This window comes from Amborella trichopoda, chromosome 11, assembly GCF_054954075.1.
Source record: "Amborella trichopoda isolate Santa Cruz 75 chromosome 11, AtrichopodaSantaCruz75HAP2 v2.0, whole genome shotgun sequence".
NCBI classification, from domain to species: Eukaryota; Viridiplantae; Streptophyta; class Magnoliopsida; order Amborellales; family Amborellaceae; genus Amborella; species Amborella trichopoda.
In genome coordinates this window covers 13,745,081-13,759,422 of record NC_142346.1, presented here as the reverse complement: position 1 = coordinate 13,759,422, position 14,342 = coordinate 13,745,081, and the positions used below count along the sequence as shown (strand labels likewise).

The 14,342-nt window shown below is 38.2% G+C and overlaps 1 protein-coding gene across 12 annotated transcripts; it reads right to left on the bottom strand.

Moving 5' to 3' along the window:
- Positions 1–111: 111 nt before the first annotated feature.
- On the bottom strand, positions 112–13,567 carry LOC18444914 (uncharacterized). 12 transcript variants are annotated; one of them, XM_088851654.1, is made up of 16 exons: positions 13,135–13,567; positions 9,632–10,193; positions 7,606–7,876; positions 6,826–7,127; positions 6,415–6,594; positions 5,191–5,952; positions 4,982–5,082; positions 4,602–4,664; positions 4,233–4,321; positions 4,062–4,127; positions 2,917–3,594; positions 2,642–2,713; positions 2,200–2,270; positions 2,067–2,124; positions 1,465–1,699; positions 112–1,253 (listed from the first exon to the last, which is right to left on the bottom strand). In XM_088851654.1, the coding sequence occupies exons 2-16, from the start codon at positions 10,051–10,053 to the stop codon at positions 523–525; spliced, it is 4,101 nt and encodes a 1,366-aa protein (XP_088707780.1). In that variant the 5' UTR covers positions 10,054–10,193; positions 13,135–13,567; the 3' UTR covers positions 112–522. The 12 variants fall into 12 exon arrangements, with proteins under 12 accessions (XP_088707780.1, XP_088707781.1, XP_020529612.1 ...); XM_088851655.1 differs by having other exon boundaries at positions 4,605–4,664; XM_020673953.2 differs by having other exon boundaries at positions 6,415–6,606; positions 13,135–13,548.
- Positions 13,568–14,342: the final 775 nt, after the last annotated feature.

The following is a 14,342-nucleotide window of genomic DNA, read 5'->3' as shown; positions in this document are numbered from 1 at the left end:
CTATAGAAACCATCAAGCATATAGAAATCTAGAGAGAGAATGACCACTTTATTTTATGATTTTTATGAGAGCATGACAAAGCATCACTAGAGCACATCAACACAAGGCCACAACAGCAAACACCCCATGCATGTATTTCCATATCTGAAAATTGATACATACCAATCATGACAACAAAATTTAAAACCTCAAGGTTATTTTAGATATTATACACTCTGCACTGTACAATGAGGAACAGTGCTTGGAAAAGATACAAGGCCCAAGATACTAGTTCATGGGAGAAAGTTTCCTTCATGAGCAATGATGAGATCCGTTCCAGTAGTAAAAATCCTCAAGATTGCATCAAACATATTTTGTCACTCTACATATTCATTGCAGAAGCCTATAAAAGAATCAAGTGTCATATTAATGAGCTCTGACCAGCTGTTGCTAGCTTCAGTAGTTGGTCATATCCTGATAACAATGTTAAATATGCATTATCTGGACCCTAGAGTACTGCACAAGAATGTACATCAGTATTCCTCACATAATCATATTCAGCTCTGAGAGGTCATCCATGGGAATTTCTAAACCCATAAAGTCATGATCTTGCAAACCCTCATCATCAAAGTTAAACCAAGAGCTTAGATCTTGACCTTGAGCACCCAAATCATCAGCTACACCTAGTTCTTCCATCCCTGGAAGTTGCAAGTGCGTTAAGTCAATAGCTCCCTCAGTGTCATGTGGCAAATTCGAAGCGTGATTACCAAGGCGTGAAGAAGCAACTAGTCCTTTGGCTTTGTTGCCATCCTTTTCACTCGATTGGGGAAGAGCAGGCGAAGTACCTTTTGGGTCCTCTTGAATCTTGCCAAGAAGCCCATTAACAGAGGCTGATAATTGGGCTGTCTTCTGCCTCGGCTTGGTCTTTGTCTTCCTTTCACCCCTGACACTACCTAAAGATGGGCGACCACTTTTAGCAGTCCCACTTCTTGTTGATATGTCCTTGTGATCTCTATCTCTCTCGCTCCTCTTCCCTTTTGCTCCGCCCATGAGAGAGTCGCAAAGACTAGGCGTTGCCCTCGGGGTACTGGCACAACCAACATCATCAAGAAACACTTCCCTCCTTTTCCCTCTATTTGACCATGGCTCATCTTTTGCAAATGGTTCTCCAGATGATGTAACAAGGGCTTGAAATGAATCAGGTGAATCCTTTTCTATGTTATCACGAGGTTCTACTAGACGTGTAACATGACCTGAAGGCATAAGACCTGCGGCTGCAGATAGACACCAATAAATTGCATAGAATTGGCAGGTTGTTCCACAGCTAAAATGCATTAAGCATAGCCATCATTCCAAGTAGCAAGATGAGAACCAAATTAAGAAAAAGCGAACAATACAATTGATACTATTAAGTTATAGAAAGCCAGTCAAGACCATAAAACCTAGTAAAGAGAGGCATTTGAATAAGCATTTGAAGAACCACACCTAATGCCTCAGTGTCAAGATTTGCCGGGTTCCCATCTCCAAGATAAGTTGCGTCATTGCCGAGTAAAGGGGGGAAGAGAATACCATCTCTGAATGCAGGTTCACTAAAGCAGCTCCTACCGGTATCTTCATATTTTCGGCACCTGGCAAGTGTCCTTTTAGCAAAAGCTAAGGCAGCATGTTTAGCAATCTTACTGGCCCCACTCTTGTTACCCGAAGCATTTGCTCGACAACCCTGCCAAAATGAGGACCTCCCATTATAGTTCAAAAAAAATTTCATCTCATAAGGATAAATCAGAAAACTAAAGATGTCCATCTCATTCAAAAGACTATAATTTTTAACAATAGACCAAGAAAATGAACATCGGTAAGACACTGAAGAACGAAATGCAGAAGAACAAACAAGGATCATTGATCAACCTCCCGCATATGTTTGAACCACTCATTAACGATTTACGAGATGCGATGCCTAATGATGAATATGAACAATCAAAATGCAGTTCGCAAATGTAATTTTTGCGAAACTATGTAATGGCTCATACTAGATTTCAGAAACAACTGATATTCTAATTGCTATAAAATAGAGAGCAGGAAAAGATCACCATATGCTTGCAGTAGGCCATCTCAACAAGTTTGTCCATAGCAAGCCGCTCACGGTCCCTACAAATCAAACCAAATTGAGTTTTAATTCAAGAATTTCCAAATCAAGTAGTGTCTTCAAGAAAAAGTGGTTACCTTTCTTCCACTTCTCTCCTTTTCAAGACAGTTCTCTCTAATTTGCACAACTGGTTTTTCTTTTTCCTCACCTATTACACCAAAATCATAAACTTATGAAACTTTCCTGAAGAAATCAACAAATAACTACTAGAAAATATAATGTCGAGGGCACAAATATAATAATATCACATAGAACCAACGGGGTTCTACATATTGACAAGCACCACAATTTACTAGCTAAAAAATCCTATGCCTTTTATGTAATCGTATAGCCAAACTACTAATCACATTTTTCTAAGATGTAATATTTACTGATCTATGCCTACACCAGACATAAAAAAGGAGGAACAGGGGACAATCTCCACTACTTAACGATCAAGTCGTCTGAATGAAGATTATGCCACACTGCAATCATAAACAGCTAGATAAATGAAGCAAATACCGAACAAGAAAACGGAACCTGTTGGTAAATCTCCTCTTTACGTTCAAAGATATCTTTGTCAATTTCATCTTCTCCTTGTGCCAGATCAGGCTGATATGAAATGAAAGCAAAAAACCATTAAGAAAGAAGTGCATGAGAAACCACAAATTGCTACCATCAAAATAAATCTTGTCAAGAGATTACAGACTACCCCAAATACCAGACCATCAGTGTGGAAAAACATTTTGACAGACTAAACTAAGGGTATAGCGGTCGATTAGGGGGGTGAAAAACCCCAACAGTATAACACCTACCACAGATTCTGGGAATAAACCAATACTCTGAAGCTCCAACAAGATTCTACTATTCAAACACAACTGCTGGTATTGAGACTCATTTGAACTGGTGCCAGAAATCACTGTTTGAATACATTGCAAATCATCCAAATGATTTTCAGTAACAATCCCAATCTCTGAATGGACCACAATATCATCGTCCTGCAATGAATCACCATTATTAAGGTGACTCCGGAAATTGGGGCTTCTAAAACAATTAGAAGCAGTACTCCCATCACAAGAAAAGCTATCCAATGAGTGAGGTCTCTGATTTTTAAGGTCTGCTTCTGACTCAATCTCAGATTCCATTTTGTCGGCATCTTTGGATTCACTTTCAATATGGCTACCTGTACCACAAGGAGAATCATCACTGGTGTACTGAAAAGGCTCATCATCTTGTCGACAAGGGGGGTTATACTCTTCCAAGTCATCTTCATGAATCAGAGCAGCAATGAGTCTCTGTGAAAGTGGAATCATCTTCTCCAGCCATCGGTCCCTTCCAAGTTTCTTAGGCAAGGCCTCAAAATCCAGTGACTCGTCCACAGAACTCCCAGTTCTACCAGATTCATTAGGACAAACTTCATTATGTAGAACCACTTGTTTATCTCCTGAAGAAAGAGCTGGAGATGATGGGTTTACAGTGCATCCATTTGCATCCTATCATTAAGGACAAAAGTCTCAGTCAACAACAACCACACTATCACTTGAGAAAGTATACCATAATACAATCAATGGTAGAACTTTAATTCATTAGTCATCACCATCCATTTGAAACTGTCGATCTAGAGTGGGACCCAACCACAACATGACATGATCCGAATGGTTGGTCCCACTCAGTCAACAGTCATGACCACCAGCGGTATATGGTTTTTCATGAACTACTGAATACTAATACGTTTCCCCTTTGCCGTCTATTACACTTAGAGCAAAGAGTAAGACTTCATCATAGCAGTTTAGAAGAGAATAAAACATCATAGCAGTTTAGAAGAGAATAAAATTCACAGAAAGGGACGATCATTGTACAGACTACAGAATAGACGATGTAAGGTGATACAAGTGAACAATTAATAATGAACTAATCCAGACGTTTGCCATAACCATAAAAAGAAGTTAAAAGTTCCTACCTTTCCAATCTGATCAGGGACCAAGGGGTTACAAACGCTTCCATCAAACTCGTCCACAAGCTTTATCTGCTCTCATAATTCCCAATAAATTCATCAGAAACTTGTCAAAGGGCTACCTTTTCATTGCTCAAAAATGAAGATATTCATATATAAGCATATAGAAATCATTGCCTGATACTTCAAGTATGCCAAGTCATCTGCAGTGACAAAAGCAAATATTGGCTCCATTTGCTTCCAAAATGGGCTTGAACAAGCACGATCTGCAGAAGCAACTAAAACTGTTATGGGGTTATCATCACAAGGAAAGAGATTCATAAGAAAGATGGAAAAATGGCACAATAAGAGAAAATAAAAAACAAACATGATGTGTATGCTACACAATGCACATGTAGGCCATCAACCATTTGTTATCAAGATGGACAGTGGAGATACACCAGTCTATTGCCTTAATATCCATCAGGAATGTGTGTACAAATGGTACTGTATAGCATACACATCATGTGTCATGTATTTCCGAAAGAAATATCGTGTTCCACATACAACCGGCATTGATGGCTGAATCAGCAGCTGCTAACAGTTCTTCATGATCATCGTCTGATTCACCTGAGCAAATAGAACAGAAAACGAGTTGATGGCCCCATATACCCAAACATTATACAGGACTTTCTATGGAAAATGGTAATAAGAAAAGAAAAAATATACTATGGCCCACTGGGCTATAGAAGCACGACATGCACAGGGGTTACATGTCCAATGAATAATGGTGCAGAGTGAGTGATAACAATACAGGCCCACTCTCTCTTCATCCATCCATCATTTCAATGAAGAGTCAAATAATCTCAAAGGACTATGATTTTTCATTGTCCAATGGACCTAAGAAAAACTGGCACAACTCTCTCTCTATAGCATATGGAGACTACCTGCAAATTCCGAGGAACCACTATTAAGAACATCCTTTGGACGAGTAAATGCCTTACGGTCCGAGTATTTCTTAGAAGGCGGGCGTCCAGATCCTGTCTTACTGAAACAAACAAAGACAATATTTCACTTATCATGAAAGGAGTTATTCAGTAACATCAAAATGCTAGTGAAGCTAAACTAGAAAGCAAGGTGAAGAAATGGTTCACACCTTTCAATCCTATCAGAACCAGGCCGTGTACTCTTCAGCTGATTCATTGAAACTGTGTTTTCAAACTTTTCCCTCATTAAAGATGGGCCTGTTCTCGAAGGAGCCACACCTCTTCCACTCCTTCCTAGTCTCCTCACACCATCCCCAGAATCTTCTTTCGAAAGAATCTTATTCTTCTTTGAAGACAATGCAATGGTTGATACCTTATTGAGAGCTTTGTCCTCCATCTCACCATTCTTCTTCCTCAGCTTATTTTCAGCAGCCCCCGATTCCTCGCTTTCTGATATTCCAGCAGGGGAAGAGATGACGTCAAACTTTAATTTAGCTTGTTGGGCACTGTTCGACGCACGTCTCCCAACTCCTGGTCCAGTAGCTTCCATAGAAGCCACTCTTGTGGTTCCCACATCAGAAGCTGCAAACCCCTCAGACGATATCTGAGAATCATCTCGGATTGAAACAGGAGGGACCAAATTTGATCTTCGAGCAATACGAGACATCTTTTGTGGCCTTTGACGAGCCCACTGAGTTACAGGTGAAGGTGACCTTGCAGGCATCGGGCGCTTGCGATTGTTGGCCGCACTAATGGCTTGGACCTTACTTGTGGACGAAGGTTGCTCCCAACCTTCGAGAGCTCCAGATGCACGAGGAAAATTAGGGGAAGAACTATTTAAGGCGCCGGCATTAGAACGTGGCGCTCTAGAACCCTTTCCTTTGGTCACTGGAGTAGGGCTACCTGCCGAGCTGTCGTCCCTAATGTTCGCCCTGGAAAGGAAGGAACAAAGACAGAGATATAAAAGAGAGGCTCAAAATACTCCATGATATGAACCACATAAGTGGAAATATACAATAACTTGGTACATTCATTCCAATGGGTCATCCCATCCACCAAAGTAATGGACCGGTAATGGAGCCCATCATTGGAGACATCTCCTATTCTGGCGGGTCCACTCTAAATCACAGTACATTTCAATGGAAAGTAATAACCCAATGAACAATGTTTGTTCCATTGTGCAGAGGATTACAGAATACTTTCCCATCATATAAAGTAAGACAATTTTCAACAAAACAAAAATTGCCTTGGAAGCTACACCCTAAGGTGACGATATTATCGCAACCCAATTTATAGATAATATAACTCATATTCTGGGACTGAATGCATAACATGATGGTTTGCATTGATAAATTGCCAATCTACATCATTAAAAGGCAAGTGAAAATACATACTTATTTGCCGCCTTGACAATAACTCTTTCTTTATCTGCCCCAGCCATTCGGTCCCTTCTCTCATTAGAGAGGTTTGAATTGTCCAGGTCATTCTTGGGTGCGGCACGAACACTCATAACACTCGTTTGTGCAGTCCCATCCAACTTGTTGGTGCCAACAATTCCATTGGAAGATCCAGATCTGCGAGAGTCGCTTAGGTTCAAAAGAAATACATCAACACATTGTTGAACGCGATTACAAGGAAATTATCATACAATGGAAGGATCATGGTTTTAATGGTGAAGAAAGCAGAGGACCTTTACAAAAAGAAATACAAGGCAATGATAGCAAGCATAGTTCAAGAGCTTGATGTCACAAAATGACAGCTGCAACATGAGATAAATAGGAGAAAAAATGCATGCAATTTTTCACCTAAAGCCATGGACATCACTCAGTCTTGACCGTGTCTCATTATTCAGTCTCTGCTGCAAACCCTTCTTGAGTTCACGATCAGCCTCCAGGGACCTATTCACTACTGCAGCAGTAGAAACTTCTGGTTTGATGGCAGAGCGCCTCCTTTTCATTTTTTTATCCCAACTTTCCCCACCAGTCAGCAGTACCCGAGCTTTTTCCTCAGAATGCTCTGAACCACTAACATTTGCAGACCTCAGGGCATCCTTTTCCCTATCTGTGGACCCAGCTGGCCTAGACAAACCAGCACCACGCCCTTCTGTCTGGAGCAAATCAACGAAATATGATTAGGTTTCCAAGATATTGAACCAGGACTTAAAATTTAACCAGCAAATGTAAAGCAGAATCCAAACGACTTTGCAAAAGGGAACTACACATTATACTCTTCATTTCAATAAACTAATACCGACTTAGCATCCCATATCTTAGATATCCATTGTAAAATAGAAAATGAGTATAAGAAAATGAAAGAGGTCGAAGATATTTTAGTGTGTGGCTAGGAAATACAAAGAAGAGATGAGAGACAAAAACCATTACATAAAGTAAAAAAAAAAAAAAATTCAGGGAGATGAATGTTAGAAGAGCACTTCAGATGTGGATGAACACACTACAAAATACAGGGATAAAACACACTTTAAAGTGGAAACTGGTAGATTGCTCCAACGTACATATCAAACAGAGGTAGAGAATAATAACTGAATCCGTGATCCTCTACAAAAGTAAATAAATACAAACCCGTACATCCACCATTGATGTCCGAACACGCTTATTTAGAACATTTTTACTCCGATCTTCCGATCTTGGAGAAGTAAGTTCTGAGTTGCTCGGAGTTTGATGACCCTGTGTTCCCATCTTCATCAAATTTGCACTAGAAACTGATCGATCCCCGGGTAGTAATGTGCATGACCTTTCATTCAATGAATTTTCATTTCGTAGCCGCTTCCTAGAGAAGATAGTGTGCTGATATTTGTCCAATTTAGACAGACAGTTCCCAAAAAATTTTGCTTTTTCCCTGGTCAAAAGATTTAATTATCTTCAGCTACAAATGAGTATCTAAAAATAACTATCAACATTAAAAAATATCTACTGAATTAATATCATAATATTCATTCCATTGGTAAGAGGACATTATGGTCATTTTGTAAACATGACAGTGTTAAGATATTCACAAGTGGAAACATTTCTCCTTCTAGGGTTGCCCATTTTGTAAACATGACAATGTTTAGATATTTCACAAGTGGACACATTTAGCCTTCTAGGGGTGCCCCATTGCTTTAAATTCAGAGTTACTAGAACAAGCTATACATACATTTATATTTGGCCAAGAAAATCATGATTTAATTAAGGCTTTTTTAAAGATATGTATTGGCTATTGGGCATAATGGGTTAGCAGCGACCCCAGATTGGGTGCCACACAATTGAAAAGAAGGGTGACGACCACTTTCAGTAGAATCCAAAACACCACTTATTTGCATGCTTCGCATTATATAGGGAATGCAATTATGCATCCCAAAATGCCAAGCATTGACCGTCAGCATCATACGTAAGGCCCCAAAACTCTAGAAGTTCCCCCAAACACACTACAAACATTTAAAAATTAGTCATTACTATTTTTTAATTAAAATTGTGGCTATTGTCCTGAATGAACCACATATATACTCTAGGACACATATGAACATAAATGTATCTGCCTCCCTCCCTCCCTCTCTAACACACAAAATCTATATTTTGGAAAAAAATATATATATTCGGACTGGCAGACCCCACCATTTTTTAGGGCCTTGGAGACAATTGTTTGGACCCAAATTTTGCACATGCTCTCTTACATCCAATGAACAAGATCATGAAAAACTTTGAAGAAAAAGCCTAGGAAACGTTTTTTTTTTTAATTATTATTAGAAAGATAAAGCAGTGATTATGGGCTGTACATTTTAGGTGTTCTAAAATGGTGCTAGATGAAGGCCTTGGGGCGATTCATTTGAACGTAAATTTTTTTTTATTGTGTCACCGTCACCAGATTAACAATTAAAAAAAAAATGAATTTGAGTTCTCTAAGACCTTGGACTGACTGCCCATAACAAGACGGTCTCTTTTCACCATTGGTGTGGCACTTCTAGGGTGCATATCAAAAACTTTTTTTGATTTGGATGCTAAGATGAGAGTGTGTGTGTGCGTATACAGAAAAATCCTATTTTATTTTCAACATATAAAAATAATCCCATCTATTATTAATCATTTTACACTCCAGTCCCCTTTTTGAGAGCATAAAGTGTATTTGAATCTTATTGTTTAATCTACATATAGGATTAAGCACAACAAAAAAAAAATTTGTAATCTACATATAGGATTAAGCACAAATTTGGCATTTTTATCACCATATAATTTAATATAACTAAAATTACTAAAATACCCTTGAATATTCTAGAGGTATGTTGGTCATTTATTATTTTAACTATTTTTAAATATTTTTTATATGTGTGTGATGGTGAGAAGTATCGGGATACCAAATTTGAGTAATCTGATGTACAGAAAAAGCAATAAAATTAAGCTACAATTTATGCTCTCAAAAAGTGGGACTTGAAAATAAAACAAGATTTCCCAGTAAATTTCTCTATATATGTGTGTATGCGCATGCACGTGCGATGTGTGAGTGCTTCCATGTGTGTGTGTGTGTGTGTGTCTCAAAATATTAAAAACAATGAATTATTTCTTGCAGTAGGAAATATGTCAAATTCATCAATTTCTTAGAAAGAGAAAAGGCAAGTACCTTGCTTTAGAAGTGTTCTCAAGGATGCAAGATTTAAAACGCTTCAATTCCTCAATAGCTGCCGCAGACATGGGCTTGTTATGAGCAGCCCCAAATGAAGAATCCTCTGATGTGATGCCAAGAGAAACACTTAAAACTCTCTTCAATTCTCCTTGTCGTGAGAATTTCTGCTCGCCCATTGATAATGGCTCCAATGGAAGACATTGTGACAAAGGGGGGGGCATCTCTGAATGAGGCAGCATGCCACCCCTTGTCACGTTTGATCCACTATTCATTACCCTACCCTCAATACTCTCATGAAAACTACCTGATCTGTCTACAGGAACGGAGAAGGCCCCTCGCTGCCCATTTTGGTAGTTTGCAGTGAAAGTAGACCCCTCTGGACTACTTGAAGCCACATCAAACCTTGCATTAGAAGCCATCTTTCAATTATCTCAAGGATCAGAAAATCTAAACCCTAAGGAAGGTAACCCAAAGAGAACCCATAAACTACTACATGACCAAAATCCAAACTTGAGGCCAATAGCGTGTAGCGCTTGAATGGCAAGTGTAAATGACCTACCTGTAAACCAAAGAAACCAATATATCAAATAGAAACCCAATAGAATTTGGAACCTTCAATCAATTTCATTCAACAAATATTTGTACATTTATATGTATGTTCAACATTGTCAATCCTGGTAAGTATAATAAAGATAGAAAAATGACATAGCGCACTAGCCTACCAGGACACTTAATGCACGACCCAAAAAAATAAAAAAAATCTGCCATTTAATGGAAATTCATGAAGGTTACAAATATGATGAGGAACCCCCATAAGATAGGAATTCAAATGATGAGAGCTCCATGTTCTAGCGTCATAACATAAAGAACTTGGGTTGTGTTTCTTGGAGCCAAACCTAAAAAGGCACTTTGTACAAATGAAACATGGAAATGCTAAATGAAAAGAGGACAGAGAGAGCGAGGGGGGGGGGAGAGAAAGTAAAGCAAGGGCGACATGCAACTAGAGCCCCAACCATAATACATTAAATACATTTAAAAACAAATCGGCAAGGGTTGGCCCAAACGGACATGGTTGGAAGTACTGAGAAAAGATATGGGGCTCATGGCCTCACTAAAGGTATGGCCCTTAAATTAATAGAGCAAAATGGCGGACCAAGATTCGCATAGCGAACCCCAATTAATTGGGAAAAAGACTATGATGATGATGATGATGACATTTAGAAGCAAATGTGACAAAGTTTTAATAGTGTGAAACCAATATTCTCTAAAACCTGAAAGAGTATGTGTACTCCACATATTTATTCGTCAACAAATGTCAACTATCATCACCAAAAAAAAAAACAAGGATTAGTACCTGTGCATTATGGGATGACCAACCATAATCAAATAAAACTAAAACCTATTCGAGCTTCTAGATGACTAACAATAGCTTGGTAAACAATTGAGCTTGTATTCAAAAAAAATATTTTGATACCTATTTGAGATCAAATTTTTAGATATTTCAAGTACAGGAAGAAACTCAAAACTTGATACAAACACTTTTGCTTTTTATTTTTTATTTTTTTTGTATGTAAATAACTATCAGTTCAACTGAAGGGTATACAAAAAGTAACTACAAATTTTGAAAATAGTAAAGAGAAAGTTCACCACAAAATTTTTTAGCTTGTGACTTCTATCTTTATCTCAAAAAGTATCACTATATCACTATAACTTCCTATTACACTAATTTAGCCGAGTTGCTTCAGCTCGTTCTGGGTTTCACTCTTGAGCAATGTTCTAAAAAACATTGGGCGGCGCCTAGGTGGCAAGGGGGTTCAGACCGCCCAGCGCTGAGGGGGGGTGGCCTAAGCAAGGGACCCAGAACTCAGGCAGCCCAATAGAATAAAAAGTTGTTCTAAAAAGTGTAAAAAATTAAAAAATACATATTGAGAAACATTTTAGTCCATAATTCCACGCATTTCAAACTAAAAAATCAAACTTTGAAGTTTAAACTTCAAACCATTAGGCATTACACCACATCCATAGTCCATACCATAATCCAAACTCCATGCACTCTACAGTCCCATACCTCACCTTTTAATGGGGTTTAGGTTTGAAAAGGTTGGAAATCACAAAAATCTGGTTTTTTGAGGTTTATATCTCTCTAAAATGGGCTCCCTAAACCCCACCTTTGGGCACTTTTTCCCACCTTGTTTTTATAAAACAACCCAAAAATGCCCCTCAACAATGGGCATTTTCGCCCTTGGGCAGGATGCAAGTAGGGGTGGTAATGGACCCAAGCCCGACCCAGGACCTGCCGGGTATACCCAACACGGGTCTGGGTATGGGTCCAACATTTGGACCAAAACTTGCATCCGGACACTATTCCGGGTCCTGATGGACCCGACCCGAACCCGTAAACTGTTGGAGATGAAATACTTCAAGTCCTATTCGTTTGGGTGAATTAAGGATCGTATACTATAAGAACTCGTAGTCATCTTTAAGTATTAAACGACAAATCAGATCGCTTGAAATCTAATGGCAGGTGATTTGTGATCTTGTTGCAATAATATGGGTAATATGATGGTAAAAAAAGGGCCAAAAAATTAAAGAAACTCATAGTGAGGGTGGCAATGGACCCGACTAGGCCTGGGACCCGATAGGATAGACCCGGGACCCGACAGATATGGGTATGGGTCCAACTTTTGCAGTCGGGTCCGGGTCCAAAACCTGGACCCGAATAATATTTGAGTCTGAGTCCGGGTCCACCGGGACCGACCCATTGCCACCCCTAGACCCAGACCCTGAGGGCTGCCCAGGGCTGGGCGCTAGGCACCTAGTGTCCAGCCTAGGCGATATAAAACAACCCAAAAATGCCCTTCAGGCGGGTGCCCAAGCGAGAGCCGCGTTTTGGAACAATGCTCTTGAGTTATCTAACTTCTCAGCCGTCATACAAACACTATAAGATAATTGAATAACACGATATACTAATTCAACTAAAATTGGAAAGGAAAAACTCAGTAGATAATAGTGTTCTTAACAAGAACCTCATTTTACTTTAATTCACTAAAATTGCATGCTGATAAAAGCACAAATAAAAGAAGAGAAATGAAGCATCACATAAAAAACTAAATAACTGAAAAAATAAAACTTGTGACCCAAAAAAATATAAGAAAATCATTAGATACGACAAAAACAATAGCGCTAAAACCCTAACAAGCTAAATTCCAGCTTTTAACCAGGATATATTGAGATCACTCTCCTCATTTGTCCAGAAAAAGTCCATTCACACCCAAAATTCACAATCTTTTATTCCAATGATCATTCAACAATCATCTGTTGAATTGCACAGTATACAAAAGATACCAATTTTACACTCATAAAGCACTCTGAACCCCTAATTAACTCCATTTCTAGCCTTCTCCGTGACAGCCGAACCCAAATCCGACCAGGTCACCAAAAACCCAAAAAAGAAGCAGAAAAAAAACAAGAAGACAATTCCCCAGAAGAATCTGCATTACCTGATCAACCAGCAAAGACGTTACAATTTGCAGGCGACATCCCATTACATCTACAACTGCCAATTAGGGTTTGCGTTCGTGAATTAGGGTTTCCGTTCAGGCAATCGTAGAAACACCCCAATCGCATCAGAAAGGAACGCGCATCGGCGCTTAATTTAGCAAGGCCGCTGATTTGGCAGGACGTAGAGAGAGAGAGAGAGAGAGAGAGAGAACTTTAGGGTCAGTTCCTCAAGGTTGGGACAGGGGACCCCCAGATTTAGAAGAGAGACTCTCTCTCTTCAGTTGTTGTAAAGAATATTCATTCTTTCGGGCATTTAAACCCCGAAATTAGACGCTTGTAAATAATGCTAACCATTATATTCTTACGAAATTCCCTCTCCCTCTCTCTGTCTCTCTAGATTCCCCTCAAGCCTGGAGGGCTATTTGGAGCCACTTCTCCTTTTCAACACTCCAGTCAAGGTTATATCTTTAGACTTTGGTTGTTAGGGGTATTTGGAGGTACTTCTCTATTTCCAACACTCCAATCAAGATTTTATGTTTAGATTTTGGTTATTAGGGGTATTTGGAGGTACTTCTCTATTTCCAACACTCCAATCAAGATTTTATGTTTAGATTTTGGTTATGTAATGTTAGAAAATAAAGCTTGAGTTGGCCAACAAAGTACATAATATTAAATATTCATTATTATTAAATACTTAAAATTATTAAATATAAATAGATAATTTAATAATCATAATAATAATAAAAATTATTAAATATAAAAAGAGATGTTAATAATCATAATAATAATTAAAATTATTAAATGTAAAAAGAGAATTTAATAATCATACAAATAATAAAAAATTTATTAGAAGCAATTAGAGAAATAACAATTTTAAAAAACTCACATTTGACTGCCCACATAATTAAATCACTCTTTAAATAAGAGCACTGCTTTGCCGACCCAAATAAAACTTATGTGATTTGCCATCATAAAAAAAGCATGAAAGCAAAGCTGTGAGGAATAATAGTGTTAAATTATAACTTTTATAAACTAATTCTTTTTGGTAATATACTATAAATTCAATTATATTATTTATTTATGTAATTTATATTTTGGGATAATTATTTTTCATTTTTCTGTTTTTATTTTACATTTTAAATAATAATTTTCATTTTTACTTAGTAAATATATAATTAATTTATGTAAATATTAATCCTAAAATTAC